Here is a 24,638-nt window from a genome sequence, read left to right as displayed (position 1 = left end):
AAGCCAGGCCTCATTTTCTCAGCGCAAACAGCGAGTTTTTCGGGCCCCAGTGTGCTGTCCATCCGCGGTCCAGATCATCTGCTGATCACTGGGTAGCAGTGAAGTGGATGCGGTTGTCCTGCACTGTTACTACATGGAAATGTGTGCGTGTTTGCACTCCAGGAGTTGCTGAAATGAGAGCAGAGGATGCGGGCTGGCTGGTGCAGATTTTTTGGCACTAATGTGATTGCAGGTGTGTGTGTGTGTGTGTGTGTGTGTGTGTGTGTGCACGCAATTATTAAATACAGCTGATGGATAAAAATCCTCACCACACAGAGATTCAACTCTGGTTGCTGGATGGTGGTGCTTACATGCTCAGACATGATTGTTCCGTCTTGTGTGTGTGCTGTCTTTGTATTTGGTGTAGATGATTATCAACCACAAGCCTATTTCAGCCTAATCTGTGGTTTTTAGTGTTGGATTTCTACATTCAGAGACAGTGATGGAAGAAACTTTCCCACATTAAAGCTGCAGGCATTTTCTCTAAAGGTGTCATGTTTGAATTACTTACAATAAATTATACTGGCGCTGGATAATTGCAGCATCAAGAAGACAGTGTGATATTTCTGTGTCAGCAACTGACTCGGGCATTAATGTGCATCCCTCGGTTGAAATATCTTCAAATCGGTCCTGTCTTGAGAAAAGACATTTCGCCCAGCAGCAGCTGTCTGTAAAGTTTTTAAGATGATATTGAAAAACTTTCTTCCTTAATCCAGCAGCTCAAAGCCCATAATGTGAAATATGAATATCCGTCACTACAGAACAAGAGGAAGAGCTGCATCTGTTTTCTCTTCTTCCAGACTTTCTCTGGAAGCCGTCAGGTGTGCGAGCAAGCCAGATCCACCAATACCGCAGGAACATTTCATCCCATATTTCATGTATGAAAGTGGCTTCTGTGCAGACTAGTAATCAGTTATTAGTATGAATATACTCTTTCTCAAAGTAATTTTTTCTGCCTCCGAAGGCCTGAGGTTGTATTTTAAAATGATGGAGAATGATTTCTTGTGTGTAGAGTGCTAAACTAATGAAGCTTTTAGTCTTCAGTCAGGCTGGCTGGATACCCTGCACAGAGCCTGCCACAGACGTACAATCTGATTGTAGTGGTGCCAATGATGATGGTTTCACTGGTTGATAAAATAGCCAATGAGCTGTTCTGCAAGGGAACAGATGTTCCAAGTATTATCTATAATCACTTAAATTTACCAGTGGTTTCTACTTCTGGCATCAAACCAACATCCCTCCCCCCCCCCCTTTATGCAATTTCACATTGATTATTGCAGCAAGCAGAGGCTGTGAAATCAGCAAGGGTTTTGAAATTTGATTCATCTTTTCATTCATTTATAATGCAGAAGTTCCAAAAAATGATGTGGTTTCAGTTTCAAACATGAAAATTGTTCAGCTTTTCTTTGTTTCCTGAATATAGTTTTGGGCCTTGGACAACTGTGATTGATTTCAAGACATTGTGTATATACTATATTAGTAGTCAGTACCGATATCTGCAAAATTCCACTAATCTCTATACCAATTCTACACCACAGTAAAAAACAATAAACCCATGTACTTGTAGCTTTCTTCCACATGATGGATCTCTGGTACCTAGGAAAATGGTATACTATATTGTCACATAAAGACATGTATTCCCTGCATTTAACCTATCCCTCAAGGGAGCAGTGGGCAGCCGCTGGGCAGCGCCCTCTGAGTCATCCCTAATATTGACCATTTGATTAATTGAGAAAATAACCGGCAGATTTTATCACAAAAAATAATAGTTCGGTGCAGCAGTGATTCAGTTTTATCACATAAGACAAAGATGAGCAACAAAATCTCAGATTACAGATAGAGAGAGCTGTAACAAGGAAATGTCTTAGATGATTATCAAACTAGTTGCAGCATTTCATCTAACTGTTTCAGCTCTAGACATTGTAATGACGATCTAATTTGTAGTAATTCACTATTCTTTTTTTAGTGCGTTATGTTACTAAAATGATTGTAGTACTCATTGGATGAGTACATTCTATATTTTGTTATAGTGAACAAATCCCATGTGCACAGCCAAACCAACAATGAATGGATCCTATTGACAAGTACCGTGTGTGTGTATCACAGCCTGATATATATATTATTCCTTTGTAGTGATCCATTGTTGTCTAAAAACTCATCAGTGAACCACAGTGTTGCACTGAGTGACATGTTTCTTTATTGCCACGAAAACACAATGCAGATTATTCTGACTCAGTGCCACATACACTGGCCTGCTGCCAGAAATACTCACTTCTGTAAAATTTTTTTTAAAAAACACACACCAGAATGATCCTTTAAAAAATCTCATGATGTTAAATGAAGGTGCAAAAAAGTGCAACTAAGTTATCATGTGTCTGAAATAGTAACTCATCATTAAGATAAGTTAATAACAAGGAAAATAATGAAGTATCTTTTAGCTGCGTGTGAGCCATCAGGTTTTGTCAGTACTTTCAGGTTCTCTTTCACAAACAGCTTCCCATCATATCCAGCTGATGAATATGGCTTTCATGCTTTTTCGCCCGCTTTTGCTCTTGTTCACATTACGTCCCAGAAGGCCATTGTCTGAGCTCATTCAGATGCCTGGCGTGCAGGAAACATTCTGTCGGGGCTCACTCTCACTGATAGGCAGTGGAAGACATCGCCATAGACCATAAACCACCTTTAATCATTCATCCAAGAGCCATAATTGACTGCAGCGAGAAGTGACACTTGTGTCTCTGTGCGGATCCATTATTTAAAACGCCTATCTGTCACTGCCGCAATAAGCTATTCAGCTGCCTGTTAACTGCAATATGTAGCATTGTGTGTTCGCACGTGTGTGGGTGTGTGCGTTAATGTGTGACGGCACGTGTGTTTGTGTGTTATCGCTGTCAAAAAACGACTGCAGTTTAGTCTAACTTTAAATTATGCTGCACAGAGGAATGTCTATATTTCTTTGAAAATAAATAGGCCTTGAGAAATAATCTAATCATGTTCTTTCTTCAGCATCTAACTGTGAAGGAAGGAATCTGTTTTTATGTCCTTCAATTTTCTCAACAACTGTTCACCCGATTAACTTCACACTTGGTGGGTGTGTTGCTGAGCACTCAAGGAAATGCAGTGTGTGTTTGGTGCAATTTGGCCAGTCTCAAAAGCAAATCTAGATGAATAAGCCATGATCATTTGCATCTAGATTGATTTTCTGCCATTTTGAATTTGGTCTAAATCTGTTTTTTTGTGCTACTCCTCCTACAAATATTGAGCTATTGTCACCAAATTTGGTAGAGACCGTCTCTGGACTAAGCCGGAAAAAGTTACTTTTTCAGATTCTTGATGTTCCATGCAGTCTTGCTATAACTGGCCCTCAACGTTTGCTCAAATACTGTCATATCTCCTGAAAGCTTTGTGTTACTGTAACCCCATTTAGTGGACAGTTGTAGAAATGATGCCTGGGTGACCATGACAGATTTGGTGCTGTTTGGCCGAAAGGTGGCGCTGTAGCATAAATTAAGAAACTATGTCCTTTGCATATCTCGAGAACTGTTCATCCGATTGACACTCGGAGGGGGTGTTGATGAGGATCTAATGGAGTGCAGTGTTGAGTGTGTTCTCGAGATCCTGTAAGCAGAAATCAACCCACTGAGAAGGGCCACGTCCCATAGTCAGTCAGTCCACTACTGTGATCTAGATTGAAATATCTCGGACATACATGTTCCCCAGAGGATGAATCCTACTAATTGTTGTGATCCTCAGACTTTTCCTGTAGCGCTACCATAAGAAAAGGGCAGGGTGACCTGGTGCAGCTTGTCTCCATTCTGCTGACTACGTTTGAACCAGACACTGGGCTGACGGAGTTGGCAACAGCCAATCGGGAGCGCCACTCCCTGTTACACTAGGATTTTATAACTGAACTCTGACCACACACTTTGTATTTCTTTGGTTGTTTATAAATGTGACGTTTCACAAACAACAAAGGAAATAATATTTGAGGTAAGATTTGCAGGTAAAACGCAAACTGATATAGTTCTCAGATAAAGTGTAAGTACGAGAAAAAAAAAGCAATAAAGTTGAGTGTTAATAAAAACAAAAAACAGATAGAAAAAAGCATGAACCACATGCACATGACAAATTAAAATACCAGAGTCGACACCCCCTCTGAGTAAATGCATCTGCCTGATGTTAGCATTTAGCTGAAAGCACCGCTGTGCCTAAGTACAGCCTCACAGAGACGCCAGCATGGCTGGAGACTCTGAGTTTAGTTTAAAATGATGCAAATAGACACTTAACATTCCTCTGGGTCTCCTCCAATAATTTACTCATCCTTCATGCTTTAAAGAAAAATCATGCATAAAATATATATATATTTTTTTTTTTTCCACAGTTAAAACCTTTTTTCTCCACCCAGACAATTAGCAGTTACGCAGCCTTTATTTAAATTCAGTTTAGACTTTTTTCTTATGCTGAATGTGAGGTTCAGATACAAATCTTTATTATTTGATTAATGGAGGTACATGGTTAAAATATGGTGGTGTTTGTATATTTTGTGAGCAGCTAACCTGCCTAATTTGAAGAGTATAAATTGTAAACTAGAAACAATTGAACACAGAAAATGAAGCAGTCCATTTCTAACGTCCTGGTACCTTTTGGTATAAATCTTAATAAATAAACACGCTCATAACAAGAACAATGCATTTACAGTGTTTCCAAAATTAAGACCACTTCTTTAACCTTAAGCTGTTTGATCCCAATAAGATTGTTAGTTTAAACCGTTCTTGTCTCTACTGGTTTCTATCCCTGTAGGTGGGGGATGTGATTGTTGAATGCGCTTCCCCTCCTTCATCAGCTTCAATCAGATCGCCCTCGAGCAAGGCAGTGAATCCCTGACTGCTCCACCAGAGCCGCTCAGTGTGCGCTACTTTATCTTTTGACAGTTTACGATGCATTATCAACACTTTGGCTTGTCCCGGGGCCATGATACATTTTCTAGGGAGACAGTGTCAGCTTTCCAGGAGCATAAAAAGAGTCAAAACTAGAGATGCTGGATTCCTGCGGGCCACCATTGATTTATGATTGTTCTGTTGTTTTTTGGGTCTTGTTTATTAATCCCAATGGAACATCTGGTGGGAAGTGGTAGGACTGCAGTTCTGGATTTTAGAGACATATTGGAACAATGTGTGTTTGTCAGGTGTTTTGGTGTGTGTGTGTGTGTGTGTGTGTGTCTGTGGGCAAAAAAAAAAAGATGCAGTATCGTCCTCTCCCAAACAAATAGCTGCTTTCCACTATAGGAGGCTGAAGCCGCAGTGGAGACAGATAAGGTGTTGAGGGCAGGTGGGTGGTGTGGCAGAGATGGGGGTGGGGAGTTTGAAGTTAACGCGATGGTGAAATGTAATGCAATACTTTATTGATCCCTTTGGGGGAATTCTCTTTTGGCTAGCCTTGCCTCAACAGAGTGCAGACAGAAAAACACCCCGGGAGCTGGGAGGGGACTTCAGTGTCCTGCTCAAGGACTTTGAGCAGGGAGGGGTTTGAACCCTGGGCGTCCGGCCCAAGAATAGCCTCTCACTAGTTTTTTTAAATCGCATGAAAAGGTTTAATGTAGCCTTATTTTGAAAACTCTTTAGGAATATTTCATCAAAGAGTATAAGAATGTCTTTTACCGTCAATTTATGACTTTTCTGTTTTTAGGTTTGTGATGTCATCATTGACCTAATATTAGATACAGCCCAATGGAGACTGGATTTTTGAGCCCAACACTGTTATCATTGTTTGTAAAAAAATATATATATAAAATAGATCTGCTAATAATATATTGGCCAATAGTATTATTAAACCTGCAGCTCATAAATTTTGTCTCCCCTTCTAATGATTCTGCAACCTGAAACAGACAATCAGATCCCAAGCCTGTGCTAGACCAGAACCTTTTCCATTCAGCGTAAACCGCAGGGGGGCAGGTCGAGTTAAATATCCAATTAGAATAAAATGTTCGTGTCAGTGCTTTGTTTTTGTCAAGGTATAGCTAGGCTTGGGTGGTATCAAGGTTTCATGGTATACCCGGGTATTTAGATATCTCGGAGGTATCATTTTTAAATGCTGTCAAAAACACTGACGCTCCTCTTTCTGGTGGATCAATCATATTGGTTTGTAGGTTTTTACTGAGCGCTCAGGGATTCCAGTAGGTGTGTTTGCTCAAAAGATGCCCTTTGCTTTTTCTCGTAGTGGCTCTTCACACGCCACTTTATATAATCGCCATAGTCTGCCGGTGGGAAGAACGAACATGTAAGAGTCTGTCTATTCTTAATTAAAAGCTCTCATTCTTCGCTATGTGAAATTGCCTCTCAGACTCTCTTATTTCTCCAACTGTCTCTCATCTCGTCTCCCCCGTGTCACACAGACTGTCTCGCAGTGCACAAATTTGATTGGCTGAGTAGCGTCACGTGAGACCCTTCTGGGCCAGTAATGACTTCTATCACCAGCAGCTCAGCTTTTATGTTTATCTTTGGTTTAGTTTTTTTACGCATATACCGTCATATAACGCATACCCCAGTTTGAAGGGCATGAAAAAATAGATACCGCCCAATCCACATGTCAAGTGTGGACACTCCGCGTGTGCGAGTAGTAGACATAAATAGACCATTTGGACAGTAATTGATTGGTCCACAGGGAGTACTGGGGCGACCGAGCCGCATACTAAACCAAACGTCATACCGCAGGACAAATACATGTACCATTATACCCCTATTACATTAGATAAAGTCAAACATTGGAGAGGGATGCACTCAGGAATATGTGTTAGACATTTTTACATTTTGGCTTTGGTGTCACACCAGAACACAGTGGGAATTTATAGGAATTTAGATCATTACAAAGCACCCCAACCAAATACTGTATTATATTCTTGTCTAGCAGGACTCTGGGCTCAATACAATGGCCTCTCCTTTCACAGGAAGATGTATATTTGTGTGAGTCATCGATTGGATCTTGACCCCTGGGTTGAGAATCAGGGACTGAGATCATCTCAGTTTTATGTGAAAATAGAAGTGCTCTTTATTACTGGTGTTTGCTTCTGAGCAGCTGATGTAAACAGCTGCAAGTTACCTGTCTTGCTCAAGGACATCAGGGAATTGAAGTACAACACTTCTCAGTCTGAAGCCCACATCTCCGAGCTACTGCAGTTTTCTGGATGGAAGCAGCGGCGTGTTTGATGCTGCACGGTTATTAGAAGCATTTGTCCGAGTGGCTCGGAGCAGCACGCCTGACGGCGAGCTGAGTGACTGAGCTACTGTTTGCACAGACTCTGAGCTTAGAGGATTTTTAAGTAGCTCTTCACCATGGGACCCCTTCCCTCATTATCTGGAGTGGGAGTGTGGGAGAGGGGCAGAGAGGCAGGAGAGAAAAAAACAAGGGCAATGCTGGGAAAAAAACAGCGTATGGATTATTATGTGTCTGCTTTTTGGACAAAGGTTAACTGCAGGTGTGCTCGTGTGTGACCAACTCGACATGTGTGCTTTTTAACAGGCTGGGCAGGGTTGCATTTGTGCACCAGAACGCCTCAGGCCTGAATTATGAAGCAGAAAACGGTGCTTTGTCTTCGAGGGAACGCTGAGCAGCTCTGTTTTAAACAGTTCTACTATTTATTTATTTATTTTTTTTGTTGACACAAAGTTACTGTCTTTGTTTTTGTCCCCCACTGATCCGCAGCACCCACTGTGTGCAGCGGTCGCCCGCTTTGTACACCCACTATTCACACGTATGTAAGCCTGTTCACACAAACCTGTACCGGTTTTCATTCTTAAAGATCTAAATATCTTTATCTTTGCTGAATAACTTGAGTCTTGAATTTTCTCCAGCTCCAGTTCTCATTTAATATCAGCGACAAAATGGCTTTTAATATTTCATTCTAACTGGCACTGAATAGCCATCTAACTGTCCTATATTTTACTTAATGACGAAAGCATCACAGACGGCCTGACTGACGCATACTATTAAATAAAAAGCCGCTCTCATTTCCAGGATTGCAGGGAGCCAAATGTCTATTTATTATACATCTGACATATAACATGGAAGTCACTAGAAACCATTCTGTGAGATTCCGCTATTCTCTGTCGCCTGTGAAGGTCTTTTCAAATATTTTATGTACTCTGAACAAAAAAACTTAATTGCCTCGCTGGTAAGACATGTGGCTTCCATTAGCTTTATGTAAACAGGCAGCTCGCACATTATCATCACAGTTACAGTAGCATGTATCTAACACCATCGGAACATTTCTGACATTTACTTATTTTTCCTAACATGGATGCACTTTGGTTATCAATGCAGCTGGAATTAGCCGTCCAGATTTTCTTATTTTAGGAGCATAATTAGTTTTTGCTGTCATTGAATGTAAGTACAGGTTTTAATGTTTTCTAGATGGCATTTCAATTCAAATTGTGTGTTTAAAGATGCCATCAAATGCAAATTAGAGGTCAGATCAACCGGGCTGGGATTAAACAGGAAATGTTGGGAGGCCATTGTTTAAATATCCTCGACCACACTGATCATATTGTTTATCCTGCTGTAGTATTTCCACGATGCAGCATGCATGAAGATGCAATAACATAATTTAAATCATTTAAAAACTGTAACACATTGTCAAGGCTGGATTACCGATTGGGCAAAGTGGGCAACTGTCCTCGAAACCCTAGAACTCCAGGGGCCTTTTTTTAATGTAGCACCTTTCACGGAGCAAGGTCGCAAAGTGCTTCTGTAAAAAGAAATGAACAATAAAACATTAGCAACAAAGACCTTTAAAAAAAAAAAAAAGTCACGGCAAAGTCATTTCAACAGAATCGCTGCAATTTGGAGAGGTGCGTAAGTGGGTGTAAGGTGTGTCTGCCCAAATCCTTCAGCTGCCGTAGTTCACAAACTGCCCCGAGAGTACGTCACCAAGCTTCTAGCCCCGCCTATTTCACAAGCAGATGAACTTCAGTGTTTACACGCTGCACATTGTACCTTTTTATTAAGGTGGATCGTGCGTTAATCTTGAGGCCGTGTGTTACAAAAGACAGGGTTCAAGACCTCGAACAAGGAGCACAAATTCTTTAAACATCACCATTACCGTGATTGTTCTGGTACATGAGAAAATACGCATCCCTCATCGCAGCGCTGAAGGCGTAAATCACACGCGCACAGATTCACTCGCGCACCCGATCTGTTTGTCTCCCAACACACACACAGCCGAGTCTCTTGTGAGTGGGGAGCAGCAGTCACGAGGAGAGAATGTGTGAGGGGAGAATGACACAGCAACCATCTATCTCTCTTTCTCCCTCTGCCTCCTTTCTTTCTTTTTCCTCTATCACCGTTGTGATGCAGGGAGGATGGGGTCTGTGTTGTGGCTTTGTGCCACAGTGGGTTGTTATTTTCTAAGATTATGAGATGGAGGGGAGAAACACACAAACAACAGGATTAATGTCATAGTGTGGGATTCTGGGGCGGCTGATCTAATCCATCAGCGACTGAGACTTTCCATCTTCTTTTGCTTTCCTTTTGCTCTAAATATTTACCTTTCTATTTTATATAAAACTTAGCATCTTGAGGGATTTATGTGTTAATGTACAAAACCAGTTTTCAGGTCTCCTGTACATCTTCTATACATAAAGAAACAGAACGACACCAACTCTTTGAATTCTGCTTTGGCAACTTTGTTTTAATAAATAGTTCAGTTTAGTGGATTTATTTAGGTGAGTTTGATGGACTAGAGACGAAGGAGCAAAAATGTCCCCATGAATTTAAAAGAAACTGTGACAGCAATTGTGCAACTATTATAGTCTCTTCTCAAGAAATCCCCACATTTGTCTCCTGCTTTAACTCGACAAGATAAAAAAAACAAGATGACAGAGAAATCTAAGTTACTGTAGGGTTATTTTAAAATGTGGTAATGAAGTTAACATAAAGTAAGCTCACTGTAAAGTTACCAAATCCCGACCAGATGTAGTGTTGATAGAATATTACAAAGGGCTTAAAATTATAAATGAAGAATAGTGTTCTGAATGTTTCTTTTATTTCGTTTATTTTTTTAGTCAAATCAATTCAGGTTTATTTATGTAGTTCCGATTCATAACAAAAGTAGTCTCATCGCTCTTTTCATATAGAACAAGTCTAGACCGAACTCTGATTTTTATTATTATTATTTATTGTCTGTTAAATACTTATTTCCTGGCACCTTTTTGGCACTAAACTCTAGAACATATAATCACTAACACACTTTACCGTCTCGTTGTTATATTCTCACAAAAATGGAAATGCACTACCGAGGAAAAGAAATACAAATTCTTTTGTGATGCCGTTGTTGGCCGATCGAGCACTTTGGTCCAGACTGAAATCTCATCAGCCGTCGGATAGACTGACATGTGGAACTGTACATCACGGCCCCTAGGGGATAAATCCTAATATCTCTGGCAATCACCTGACCTGAGATTGACATTTTTAGTTTTGGTGAAATGTAATAACTTTTGGAAGTCCCTTAACTCTTCATCTAGCGCCATCATTAGGTCAAATTTTACCTGCAGGACTATTGACCATTCCCATCTGCCATAGCTATACTTTTTGTTTAGTGCTAATGAGCAAATGTTGGCATGCTAACACGCAAAACTGGTGAACAGAGTAAACAGTTGCTAAATATGCTAGCATTAGCATTAAGCTGAATCACTGCTGTGTCTTGATACAGTCTCACGGAGCCTGCTAGCATAGCTGTAGGAACAGACTTATACTCTTTTTTTTTTTAAGATGATTGAAGTGGAAATTCTCCTCAGATTTCTGTCCAGGAGCTCATGTACACTAAATATGTATCTTAGTAGCTGACTAAGTAAAAAAAATGGCTGCTACAGGTACATATTATAAACTTGCTGATTGTGCGCCTCCAATCATTTGCAGACTTTGCACGTATGGTCACAAAATAACCTCTACTTTATAACAGCTATTGTATAAAAATAACAATCAGCAGGCAAATATAGGAAATGTTTCAATGCAATATTTTTACAACCAATACAAGAGCCTTAGCCAACTCGGCATCTGACCGTCTTGCTCTTTTTTGTCCCTTTCCAGCCACCAGACCCAGACAACATGCTGGGATCATCCCAAGATGGCCGAGCTCTACCAGTCTCTGGGTAAGATGCTCATTCTGACATACTATGTGACAAAACATGCTGTACCCCTTTTTATAAAAGCAAACCAGAGCAGTGCGTGATATTAAAACTGTGTATCATCTTTGTTCTTGTTTCTCTTTCCTTAGCTGACCTGAATAATGTTCGATTCTCAGCCTACCGAACAGCCATGAAGCTCAGACGCCTGCAGAAGGCTCTCTGCTGTAAGTACTCGGTCTATATAGAGTTTACATGTGTATATACCTCTCCTGTATGTGTCACGTAGGGTTTTTGTATCTTCGTCCACACTCCTCTCTCATCATGAGAGCTCTTCTCATTGTGTTCCAGACCTCCTACACTCCTACTTTGATCTTTATTTTCCTCCATCTCTCTGTCTTTTTATTTAATTCACCTCATTTGTTCATTTTCTCCATTTTCTCTTCACGTCCTCCTTTGTGTACTGTGTATTCTTTTTTCCTCCTCCTCCTCCTTATTGTCTCTCTAGTTCTACCAGCTTTGCCTCTCTGCCCTCACAGTCTGTGTGTGTGTGTGTGTGTGTGTGTGTGTGTGTGTCCATATGTGTGTTTACTCATCCTTCTCGTCTCTCGCCGGTGGATCTGTGGAGTGTGAGCCGCCTACGAGCTGTTATGTGTGATATTTTCTGAAGCGTATAGCTGGATGCAGCCATATAGCACAGAAGCACTATTTACGGTATTGGGACTTTCTAAAAATAACAGTTAACAGGTTTGGTTATTAACCCAGGCCAAAGCAGCGTGGTTATTGAAATGTTTACTTTTTTATCCTTAATCCTGGTGGGTATTTCTTTCTTTCTACTGTATTATTACTTTCCGTTTCATCTTATTCTTTTTTTTAAAACCTTGCTGTCTCCTGGATTATTTAAATTACTTTTTAATTTGCCTTAATGGAATTCCATAATGGTACATAAATATCAATATCTTCTTTTTAGATATTTCGGGCATTAAAGCAAAATATAGAAACCTTGACTTCTAATTGATTTGACACAGTATACGCATTAGAATAAGAGAAGAAAACAAAAAAATGAGAAGAAGATGAAACAACAATGAAAGTAGTGATAAAGATGTAAAAAAAAAAAAAATTTCAAGTGCATATTGCATGAGCAAAAGTCCTTAAAGCTGCTATCATCAGCAGTTCCCCTCCACTCTACAGAGCCTTTAGCCTCTTTTAGCAGGCAGATTCACGTGTAATCTTGTCTTCCCATCGACTTTGTAAGCAATCACGCCTCCTCAAAACAATTCACTTTGTGTTCTGCTTGAACACACAGTGAATAACACTGGGCACTCCTGCCTGCTCAGCACCAAACAGCAGACCCAGTTAGATACTTGCTGGGGAACCTGGTGGAGCATGTAGCAGCTAAAGAGCCAGATATCTTTCTCAGGAGCTGGTGGAGACCAAAAACTGAGCTAAAAGAGAGAGAATATTGGATTTACGTTCCAAATAACTGCTGATGTTACTCTGTGCTGTGCTGGATGTGTAAATAAGAAAGTGTTTGCTAACATCTATCTGTTAATATAGTTTTTTAATTAGAAGCAGAACCTTAAGGTGCATCATAATTACCGCTGGATTCCCCCGGGCACAGCTGCGTCGCGGTTTTGTTCGTCCTCTGCGTAGCTTCATATACCACCAGAAGTGTTTCGGAGCTGAACAATTTGCCTACCCGCCGTTGTTGAATTTGTGCTTCGACTACCGGGCACGGCTCTCTGCGACCTTGTTTTGTCTCATCCTCTGCACGGCAGCGTGCGTTTCAGAAGCAGAGCGTTTTGTTGATTTGATAACTAGTCCTTGATTTTTGTGCTTCTATAATAGTTAAGTAGCCTACATAGTTAAATGGTTTCCTTTTTGTCTGTTTTAATTGGGTTTATTGTTGATATACGATTGGGAGTCTGCACAGGGTGTTTTATTTTAATATAACGTCCTGATGATATGAGCACTCGCAAGTCTTGGGAGTCTGGACCACACAATCCCACATGACATGAACATAAAACACAATTTAGAATTTTATTTAATTTTCTTTTCACGTTCGAATGGATGTTTGAATTGCCATGTGCTCATCGACATCTATTCTGCGTGTGCCTCTCTCCTGCTGTCCACCATGTTGCGTGTTCTTGGATGAGGAAAAGGGAAACAGCCGGTGTGCAGAAAAGAAAGATTTACAGTTTTGTGAGTCACAAAATTCACAAGAAAGCAAACTCGCTAGACAGCAGGAGAGCGTTACCACCGGCAGGTTCTGAACCGAGCACTTGCCTGTAAAAGAATATTCAAAAATAAAATAAATGTTTTAGCAGCCGTACACTGCACATTTGTAGAGCATTTCTGAGTTCAGATTTAGTTATTTTACCTTCAGTTGACTTATTGACCACACCAGGATCAATTGAAGTGTGTTGGCCTTTTCTCAGTATTAACACACCCCTTTCTCCCTGTCCTTTAGTGCACTTAATTAATGATAAAGATGAATAATGTGATGCTTTTATTGATCTCTGGAGTTAGAGCGCCTTCTCACTACTGTCCCTGAGCAGTACTGAGCTCAAGGACACTTTGAACATGGAGGGCTTGAACCCTGTGGAGGGACGGTTGTGCTCAGCAGCAGGACACACTGCGTGCATCTGCCAGCTCACCATCCTACTCTCTCTTCGTGTTTATAGTGGACCTGCTAAGCATGCCGATGGCGTGCGAGGTTTTCGACCAGCACGGCCTGAAGCAGAACGAGCAGCTGCTGGACATCTCCCAGCTGGTCACCTGTCTGACCAGCCTGTACCAGCGGCTGGAGCAGAGCCACTCCCACCTGGTCAACGTCCCGCTGTGCGTCGACATGTGCCTCAACTGGCTGCTCAACGTCTATGACACGTACGGGTAGCAACCTGTGTACACACACACAGAAGAGTTCCTGTTATGTTAGTGAGATTTAACATACCTTAAAATATTGTTTTGCTTCTTGGTAGTGGTCGAACTGGAAAGATCCGGACTCTGTCTTTCAAAACTGGAATCATTTCACTCTGCAAGGCTCACCTGGAGGATAAATACAGATGTAAGTAATACACACACACACACACTGAACTTAAGCATTGAAAGAAGGGCTTTTTTTGCTCCAATTTCTTAGCTTATTTTGCCTTATTGGAAAGTTGAAACTATACAGAGGAAACACAGGAGGGGAGAGAGAGGCAACAGTGGCCTCAACTGAACCGAGGATGTTGCAGATACATGCAACGTTAACCATTAGATACAACCAGACGTTGCGGCAACATGAAAAAGGAGCCCAGAATCTCAGTCTGTCTCATGTCTCTTCTTTACAATCCCTATTTTCTCTCTGTCTGTCTCCACAAATCATTCTCTCTAACACTTTTCTTCTCCCGTCTACTTTGTCCTGTCCTACCTTTCCCTGTGTGTCTTGTCCCTCTCCGTCCTCCAGTCTTGTTCAGACAGGTTGCCAGCGCGACAGGTTTCTGCGACCAGCGTCGTCTGGGCCTCCTCCTCCACGACTCCATCCAGATCCCCAGGCAGCTCGGCGAGGTTGCGTCCTTCGGCGGCTCCAACATCGAGCCTTCCGTCCGCAGCTGCTTCCAGTTTGTACGAGACCCACACAAACCCTTCTTTCTAAGTTGGAGTTAGCAGTCTGGTTTGACTTTCTGCAGAGTTATAGATGAATGTACTCATCGATAATAGTAACAGGACTGTCAAAAGCTGCAATTGCCAGTTTGTCGATTTGCAATGATGCTTCAGGCCGTATGTTCCCACAGCCGCACCAAGAATGTGATCTGAACGTTTGTTTGCATCAGGCTAAATCAGGTTTATTTATAGAAAGAAACTGGATTGTCACTAAGAGCTTTGCAGAAAAATAAAGGGCAAAACATGGATAAGACCATAGATAATAAAACCAAGTGTATTAAAGACTCCAGTAAACGGGGCCAGAGAGTGAGCGTTTGTCCATGCGTGAGTGTGAACTCAAGCATCAGGCAGGAGAAATAAGTGAATGACAGCCTGCAGCGGCTCAAACAAATGATCTCTGACAACTGCAGAGATGTTGCTGGAATGGAAAGATGGCCATTTTTATGGATATGCATGAGAGAAAACCCCCATCTCAAACAAATATGGAAAACACCGTAGATCTACCTGCACATGGGTGTTGTAACGATGTGTATGACAGCACTGAGAAGAAGACGAAGGAAGGTCGCCAGCTCTGCAGATCAGCATTCCCTTTGTGTTTCTTTATGCTTGGGAGCAGACAGCCTCGACGTTTGAGCCGCAAAACAAGCAGCAAATCCAGGATACACACCATTGTTTTCTTCCCCCAAAGTATTCCAGTAATTGCAGTCTGACTGGATTATCCCTAATCTCCAAAAGATGATCCAGCACTTTCATGTTTAAAGTGCTTAGGAAAGGACTGCTACAGTAAATCTGCCGCTGTTGTCATTGTTAACTGCATATGTGGCAAACGAGAATTGGAAAGTTTGACAGGCGTATCAAGCAAATCAATCAAACTGTGAGTTCTGGAGACATGCACACATGCACACACTGATTGACAGAGCCACTAATACAAAGCTTGATATATGTGTGCTGTCAACATCATGTTTTTGAGGCTGTAATAGTCCCTTGATTGTTTGTACCTTGAAAACATCACAAACCCTTTCAGTGACATGAGATGGAAGCAAGTATTTGCAGACTGTGTAAATATACATAAAATGTATAAATTATGTTGCAGACACTGTCACTGCTCATTTCAGCGTTGTCACCAACACTTTCAGTCATGATGAGGCTTGAACAAACAAGTCATATTTTAGCTTCTGATGATTTGAGTACGTTGTCAGACAATAGACACTCCCGCACACACCAGCTGGACTATCTGATCATATGAAGCTCTAAAACTGGAGATAGCTTAGCTTCATCCCAGCTGCTTCCTCGGTGAGGGGTCAGTCCATGTGGGTGTGAGACAGAAAGAGGGAGATGGGGGGGGCTTGGAGTCAGTTCAATGGAAACTGTGGATTTCTCAGAGTCCCTGCTGATGGGAAAATGATGGATTATTTTTTTCTCAGTCATTTAGAGCAAAAAGTCTTGGAAAAAAAGACTTAGTTGGCCGCGTGTCGTTCAAATGTTAATCAAACAGGAATAAATAGTGTATCTGCTGAGGACTATTTTCAGCAGCGGATGAATCCACATTTGGTCTAATAGCAAGTATTTCTGCCAGCGGGATCAGTGTATGTGGGATTTTACTCATAATAACCTAAAGTGTGTGTTCATGTTGATGAAGGAACATGTCACGCAGTGCAGCAGTGTGGTTCACTGATGTGTGTTGAATAGGTTTTGGACGGAGGAAGAAAATATACCAGGCTTTGATACACTTGTCAGTAGGATGCATTTATTGATAGTTCTGTGAAATTTTTTTGACCCCAAAAAAAAAATGTGGAATAACACCAGATTTAACCTTTAAGGAAGGATGACAGGGTACAGTTGTAAGTGAATGTCCTTGCACCAGATTCTTAGTTAATATTTGACAGAAATTCACGATATCATATTCAAGGGCGTTTTTACCTTCTCACTTCCAAAAACACATGAATTATTTACTGGAGTTCTCCGGCTTGCTGTGTTATTCTCACACACTTTTTCAAACAAAGAGCTGATTTTATCTCCTCACTGGGGGATAAGATGAAAAATGTTTCCAAAACCATTCCAACAATGGGATTTTAATTTGTTTAGTCAATCTTGTTAAGCGCTAACGTTAGTCTTTTGTTTTATTTTCAAACCATGCTTACTGTAACCTCACCTTTTTTCGCAGGCCAACAACAAACCCGAGCTGGAAGCCGCCGTGTTCCTGGACTGGATGCGTTTAGAGCCTCAGTCCATGGTGTGGTTACCCGTCCTGCACCGAGTGGCCGCTGCCGAGACCGCCAAGCACCAGGCCAAGTGTAACATCTGCAAGGAGTGTCCCATCATAGGATTCAGGTCCGAGTCAAGCCTTAAAGGTTTTTACGGTTTTCACAGTTTTTTATCTGGACGTTACAGGTGAATGTTCACAGGTGATCCATCTTTTGAGCAGCACATCTGAAACGGGAGAAAAAAGCTGAATTTGAGCCATTTTGCCATAGAGCATTATGGTCTTTATCTTATCACATAGATGGCTGTAAAACACAAAATGAATGTCATTAACAATTAAGCTCAAATGAAAGTGAATAAGAATTATTCTCTTGTGTCGTGCAGCTCCGGACCTTTAAGTTTCCGCCATCAGCTGCACACCGACATCTCTGGCATCTGGGCTTTGTGAAATAATGTTTAAATATAGCAATGTTTAGTCTAAAGCATGCATCAGCAGCCCATTGGCTTAATATGTTCTTTTAAATATCTTTATATGTCACCATAGTCTCCTCTTCCAATAACTTTGAGATAAGACATATGCGTTTTTATAATAGAGATAATACCGCCGAGCTTTTCAGTTTTAAAGCAGAGTGAGGACTCTCGTCCCTGTAGTGCCCTGCTTTGTTTAAAGACTAGGAGGAGAGAAGTGGGATTTTGTTTCATGTGTTGCTCGTTGGCTCCACAAAGCTACATTCCTTTATCTATACATCCAGTGAGGTTTACAACCAGCTACATGAAACAAGGAGCTTCAACATCTGTGCCACAGGGGTAGAACACTTGTCTTGACTTGAGCATTACAAAGCCTAATGTAACTGGATGAACTAAACTACTGCGCGTCTTCAGAGATGATGCATTTGCACCTTTTTCAGCATGTCTCAGGCCGCCTCCCATGGGGGTTTGTTTTGAACGGTCTTCTTGAGTTTACACACACTTTGCTTTTTTTGGATATCTGATAGCTATCCGATCCTCCCAAAACGCTTGCACTGGCGAAGATAACATAGTGCTGCTCCTGAAAAACATGCACCTCAAATTCACTTTGTGAAATAAGTATTTCATGTTGCTCTCTGACCACGGCTGGCTGCACACCGCCCTCTTTTGAGGTTGATAGAAGTAACAGATTTGTGGCCGAAGCTTGTTTATTATTCACTTGGCATGCCTCCAAATTGATCATTTGCAGTCACAGGCTGCCACCAAGACTTTTTTAGCCATGCTAGCAGCCTGGCTGTTGGGACGGCAGTGTCGCTCGGTCCACCACTGAAATGTCTCAGCAACTATTGGGTTGATTGCCATGAAATTTTGTTGAAAAATTCATCAGTTTGATGGTCAAAACATTTTGTATGCTGATATGTATGCCAGCAGGACTTAAGAATTCAAAGTTCTTCTTTTGCCTCATTTTGAATGAAGCTATTTACAAGTTCAGTGTGGTTAAGAGAGTTGGCAGTATCTAACTTGGAACATGAGAAAAAGTAAGAGAGCTTTACGATAAGAATACAAACATATTTTTAGGCCCATTGTGAGTTTGTACATTATTTACACTAAAAAGCTTTGTTGGTGGTTATTACTCCAGTAAAGACACATTAGCTTCACCCGTTTAATCAATGAGATTGCTCTCGGTCACAAGAGTCGAGCTCCGGCTGTGTAAAAGCTCTGGAACTTATTTGTCGTCTTAATCCAATTCAACAGCAGCAGCCGGACAGTGAAACAGCCCACTTGTACATATGAATGATTGATGACATTATTAGAATGATAGAACTGCAGGTGTATTTGTAACCCCAACCCTTAAAACACTGGTCTGGTGAAGCCCAGGAGGCTTTTCTTTTTAACTAAAGGTTGGAACCACCCTTACAGTGTGGTGTTTTCTGCTCTGTTGTTGGTGTTGGGCCCCTTCATGACAAGAGCTGTGATGCATTTTAATGAGTCCCAGGACCAGAGAATTAATATCTCATTCAGGTACTGGGCTGAAAAAAATTTAAGTGCTCCTACCCTGGAGAAAACAGCCATAAATTTCCCTCTTTTATTGATTCTCTCCCTTTCTTTTTCTATTTCTGCTTCTTCAACATCCTCCCTTTTTTTTTTTTTTTCCTTTGTGCTCTTTCCTCTGCTCAATCTTTACACTCCCGCCTCTCTTCTCTTCTTCTCCTTTTGTCTTCTTCCTTTGCGTTCTTGACCTTCCTCCTTCATTCTCTCTTTGTCTCCCCAGATATCGGAGTCTGAAACATTTCAACTATGACATTTGCCAAAGCTGCTTCTTCTCCGGCCGTGTTGCCAAGGGACATAAGATGCAATACCCCATGGTCGAGTACTGCACTCCGGTATGAACACACACACACATTGAGTGTGGATGCTTTTCCTACCATTATATTCTACTGTCAATAAACATGACTGAGATTAAAACACACATTACATTCTATAAAATGTCAGAAAGTGGTTTAAAAATGCCCCACAGTTATCTTTAAATGTCTATTAGTTTACTGCCACATTAAAGAGAGTGAAGCAGCACATCTTCACTTTGGAGAAGCTGAAACCAATCAAGGTGACATTTAATGATTAATTGATTATGAAAATAGTTTATTGACAATTGAATTTTTGATATTGAAAAGTAATTGGCAACCAATTGATTAATCGACTGCTTCGCTCCATACTGATTTGCCAAACTGTGCGTCACACCATATTTATTTAACTTTTTAATCCAACATACATGTTCTTTATATACTGTAGGTAGAGAATGTTTTTGCTTATGAGCCACTAGCGTTGTAGAACTCGAGACCGGTCTTGGTCTCAAAATGAGACCGGTCTCGTCTCGGACTCTACCGCATGTTTACTCGGTCTTGGAATTTTATTTCAAGACCATAATTTTGGGAATATCAATAAATTGCTTTTGCATTGTCTGATTTGTTTGTTAACATCCTAACTCGACTTGGTCTCAAAAGTCTTGGTCTTGTCTCGGTCTTGATAAACTCTGGTCTTGGTCTTGACTTGGTCTCGGTTTGGGCGATCTTGACTACAACACTAAACTTGTCAAAAAACATATTTTCTGAGTCATACAGTAGCTTTTAAATTTGTTTTGCTATAAAGTAACATGCACTAATCAATATTTTTATTTTTTGCAAACTGTCTTTACTAAATATGAAGCTGGTGCTCATTGTTTCGGTCCAGGCTCCGAAGTCTTGTTTTCAGCCATTAGCCAGCAAAAAAAAGCTCTAAAAAGCCACATACAGACAAAGAGACTAGCTGACGAACAAATGAATGTTGACATGTTAGCTACAATAACTTTGTAAGGTTTGCAGCTTGTTCTGCTGCCCCCAAGTGGCCACAAAAATATTATTGCAGCTTTAAATTTGTTTGACAGAATTCTTAAGAACTAGAGGTCATAATAATAATAATGCTCATTTCAGGTTCACAATTTTATTTAGGGGTTTGTAACAGAATAGGTATAATTATATTATATGGTTTAATTAAAAAAACAACATATTTTTGCTTCAGCACATCTTTGCACCTGCGTTGAACACATCTAACCTATTACATGCATAAAAAAGATAAATAACACAATAAAGGAAAGGGAGTCAAAAAGTAGAATATGACCTCTTTAGGGATTTCAGAAATTACTCACTTAAAATGAAGACACCAACATTTAATTTGCGGCTTGTTTCACACATTTATTACAGTATCTCAGTTGTATTGCTCCACAGTAAGCCTAGCTTCAGTGCAAAACCAAGAACTGCTGCACCAGGAAAGGAATACAATTTTTTTGGATAGTAGATAATCTCTGATACAATAATCATTCCACAGCCAAATCACACAACAAACCGTTGATAAACAATCTGTCCTCTGGTGTAGCAGTAAACCTAAAGCTGTGTGCATATTTTCTAACATCTAGTGTAAATAAAGGGTTAAACTGTGCCATCTTTAGCACAGGCCCGAGGCTAAAATAAAGACGCTGAAGCCCTGGCTGAGAGTCATAAATCTGTTTCCTCGTTCTTGTAACTGTAATGACACACTCAGACCTGACAATGAGGGCTTTGCCTTCACTTGCTAGAAGTGTAAATAAAGGTAAAAGGGCTTGAAATAAATGGACGGCGTGTTCTAAAAGTTGTGTGTGTGTGTGTGTGTGTGTGTTTGCTTTTGTGCCTCACTCCCATGGAGTGAACAAAGCCACATTTGTGTCCCGTTTCTCTCCAGACTACATCAGGGGAGGATGTCAGGGACTTTGCCAAGGTGCTGAAGAACAAGTTCAGGACCAAGCGCTACTTCGCCAAACACCCACGCATGGGCTACCTGCCTGTCCAGACCATCCTGGAGGGAGACAACATGGAAACGTGAGTCTCTCTCTCTCTGTCACACACACACAAAGCGACAGTCGGAAAGAGAAACTAGGTGTTTTTCTAAACTGAGAGACACTCCCACTAATGTCATCTGGATTAGAGGACACACACTCACGTTTATTTCAGGCCCATGCATACATATGATGCATGTGGATACACACATGCATTGCAAAGCGGTGTAGCCACACTTTGATAACAGCTTTAGCTGTGGTAGTGTTTTTGCAGTGATGTGTATTCCATGGGCTTGGGGAGTAATGGAGTACATGGAACAACGTTAAGTAATTAGGATACAGAAAAAATGTTACTGTATTCCGTTAAAGTGACAAATAAGAATATCTAATCAGATTACCAATATATTTATTTATAAGGGAGATTGTTAACAGGATTATAATATAAAATGTATTTTTAAAATAACAAAACAAAAACGCCTTCACTGGGTGGAAATTTTACAAAAACTATTTTGTTTTTTAAAACAGAAAACGGCACCAACTCGACCGTGAAATGCAGCTTTTGCTTGGTAGCTGTAAAAATTCCTGTCACTATCCAAGGACTCAATGTCTAATTTAAAGTATCACAGATATCCAGTAGGCTAACGTTACCTAGCCTAAAAGCTATCTCACTGTTCTTTTTCTCATGTCTTTACTTGTATATTTGGCATTGAGGTAATCTAAAAGTAACGAAAAGTAATCCAGGTTAATTTTTTCATGCTCAGATTAGGTTACTAAATACATTTTTATCAGGTAATTAGTAATTGTATCGGAGTACATTTTTTAAGTATCCCTCACAGCCCTGGTATTCAAAATGAGTTCCAGCTCCTTGTGTGTTTTTTGTAAGGTGTGCTACCTACTCAGCACATATTTGGTTTGTTTGTCTATATCAAGAGTGACTGATGCTTGTTATTGTTGAAGCTGGTACATATAGGTAGAGGTGAATAATAAAGAGCCAGTGCGGGGATTTTGTCTCCCCCTTCTGACAGCGCGAGTAATTACACATCAATGTCAACACACGCTTAAGGCTGAGCTGCTGCTAAAATACGTACTGAGCGAAAGAATCGATACCACTTTAATATTTGTCCGTTTAATATGAAGCTGGCGCCAGCAGCTGCTTAGCTTAGCTTAGCACAAAGACTAGAAGCAGGAGGAAACCGCTATCTAAATCTGTCCCAAGGTAACAAAAACCTCCTACCAGCTCCTCTAAAGCTCACTGAAGTGATGAGAAATACACATGCACATATTTGGTATAGACTTGTCTTGTTTAGTGAGTCGTCCCTCTGCAATACAACAACACACACACCCTTTGCACTGTGTTTGATGTTTAAAGAAAAATACACTCACTCATAAGTGCCTGCACACATTACGGTTTGATGAGTGTTTTACAACATCTGAAATGGTTTTCTGTTCTGCTTGGTTGATAAATGAGAAAGTAATTGTTTTATTGAACCGGCAGGTCGATCAATAATCAATTCCTTATCGTCTGTGATGGTGTGCTGTTTGTTTTGTGTGTGAGTGCTCATGCAAGTACCTGCGCACTATAACTCATATTTTATCATGCTGTCTCGTTCCTGTAAAGCTAGTCTCACACCCCACACACCCCACACACACATGCCGCTGCCTTCCATACTACAGCTCCCATCATACCTTGCTGTGCAGTGTCCTCCCACTTCCTGTGTCATCATCTCACATTTTTTTGTCTTGCAGTCCTGTCACTCTGATCAACTTCTGGCCCGTAGACCATGCGTGAGTACCTGGCTCACACACACACACACACACAAACACACACACACACACACACACAGTCAGCCAGCCTCATGTTCAAATATTATCTTTCTCAAACAGATATACAAACGTATATTCTTTAATTTTCTTCTTTTAAACACACACACACACACACACACACACACACACACACACACACACACACACACACACACACACACACACATTCGTCCTCTCAGTCTCACACACACACACACACACACACACACACACGTACTCTCACCTCCACTCATTTCTCATTGTATAATGCCATTTTGCTTGTAGCTGTTTATCATCTCAGCTTCTTGCTGCTGACTGACCCCACATCACCCTGCAGATCTGTGATTCAGGATGAGTCACTCCCCTGATTCTGATTCTTTAAATATGAAAAACGTCCCAGCTAGTAAAAACATAAAATGATTCATTATTAACCTTATTTAAATAGTTTGCGTTGTATGCACGGTGTCGAGCCCAGTCGGTGTGACTGAAATGATTTTGAGCCCATTTCTTCCCTAATTGACCAAATCTCACCTGCCAATCTGCTCAAGAATGCAGCAACGCTGAGCGTCAGATGCTTTACCACTTGTGTTCTCATTTGTCGAGTCTGAGTGGTGTGTCAATATTGAATATTAGTATGCTGCTGCTGTTCTACAGGCTTACAGCATATGACTTTCCACCTTCATATTCTGATTCCTATTGAAATATACTGCTGTGGTAACATAATGCGTAACACACATGCTGAAACTGATAAATACATGACTTGTTAAATTTACACAGCTGAAGGACATGTAGTAAAACAATAAGATAAAATAAGAATAACATATATACGCTAAGTAGATCTGTACATGTGAAGTATCGGTGGTGGTCTCCACACTGTTCACCTCCATCATGGAGCTGGCATTCCTCGCCAGCTTACCCAAATTTAGTCTCACAGTGTAGGAACCTCATTAGAAACACTAATGTGTGTGTTTTAATTGAGAAGGGGGCACCTTGGCTTATATAAGCAAACAACTTTAGCATACATAATTTTAAGGGATATTTCATATTTGTGGATAATTTTTCATTATTCGTTCACCTTAACTTTGTGATGAAAACTCATCTGTTGGGACTCTTAACAGATAAAACTTCCAAACGTGAAGGTGCCCTTGCAAAGGGAAGTTTTTTTTTAGGATTTCAAACCCTAATTTGTCAAGGACTAAAACACTGCTGGAAAAGTTGTTAGCATCCTCAGAGACTCCTGGTTAATGATGTCAAAATACTGATCTCTCCCTCGGCAGACGAGGTGTGACATCTCAGATCCGACGCATCTTTTGAAGTGAAGGCAAAAATGTATTCCAAGCCGGGAGTACAGCATACAAGCGGGGAAGCTTATTTACAGAGCATTTCACACCGCCACACATCTGCGCCTCGTGCTGTCGCTCCCCTCATGGCTCTCCTGTGGATTCATGTGGCTTGTGCATGTGTGCGTTGGGATTAATGAGTCCCTCCTGGTTGGACTCATGAACCTCTTTTTCTTTCTGGTT

At 40.9% G+C, this 24,638-nt stretch overlaps 1 protein-coding gene across 10 annotated transcripts in view; it reads left to right on the top strand.

Annotated features, from left to right (window-relative positions):
- The window catches only part of LOC123973318 (dystrophin-like), a 123,998-nt gene that overhangs the window by 82,433 nt on the left and 16,927 nt on the right, over nt 1-24,638 (top strand). For all 10 annotated transcript variants that reach the window (XM_046053251.1, XM_046053310.1, XM_046053243.1 and 7 more), the window contains 9 exons: nt 11,119-11,180; nt 11,306-11,380; nt 13,838-14,039; nt 14,135-14,220; nt 14,602-14,759; nt 16,963-17,129; nt 19,240-19,351; nt 21,219-21,355; nt 23,059-23,097. In XM_046053251.1, the coding sequence (XP_045909207.1) occupies nt 11,119-11,180; nt 11,306-11,380; nt 13,838-14,039; nt 14,135-14,220; nt 14,602-14,759; nt 16,963-17,129; nt 19,240-19,351; nt 21,219-21,355; nt 23,059-23,097 (1,038 nt within the window). The remainder of the gene's footprint in view (nt 1-11,118; nt 11,181-11,305; nt 11,381-13,837; nt 14,040-14,134; nt 14,221-14,601; nt 14,760-16,962; nt 17,130-19,239; nt 19,352-21,218; nt 21,356-23,058; nt 23,098-24,638) is intronic.

The sequence above is a fragment of the Micropterus dolomieu genome, linkage group LG01 (assembly GCF_021292245.1).
Source record: "Micropterus dolomieu isolate WLL.071019.BEF.003 ecotype Adirondacks linkage group LG01, ASM2129224v1, whole genome shotgun sequence".
Lineage (NCBI taxonomy): Eukaryota > Metazoa > Chordata > Actinopteri > Centrarchiformes > Centrarchidae > Micropterus > Micropterus dolomieu.
The sequence above is the reverse complement of the archived record's forward strand: the minus strand, read 5'-3'. Positions and strand labels throughout refer to the sequence as shown.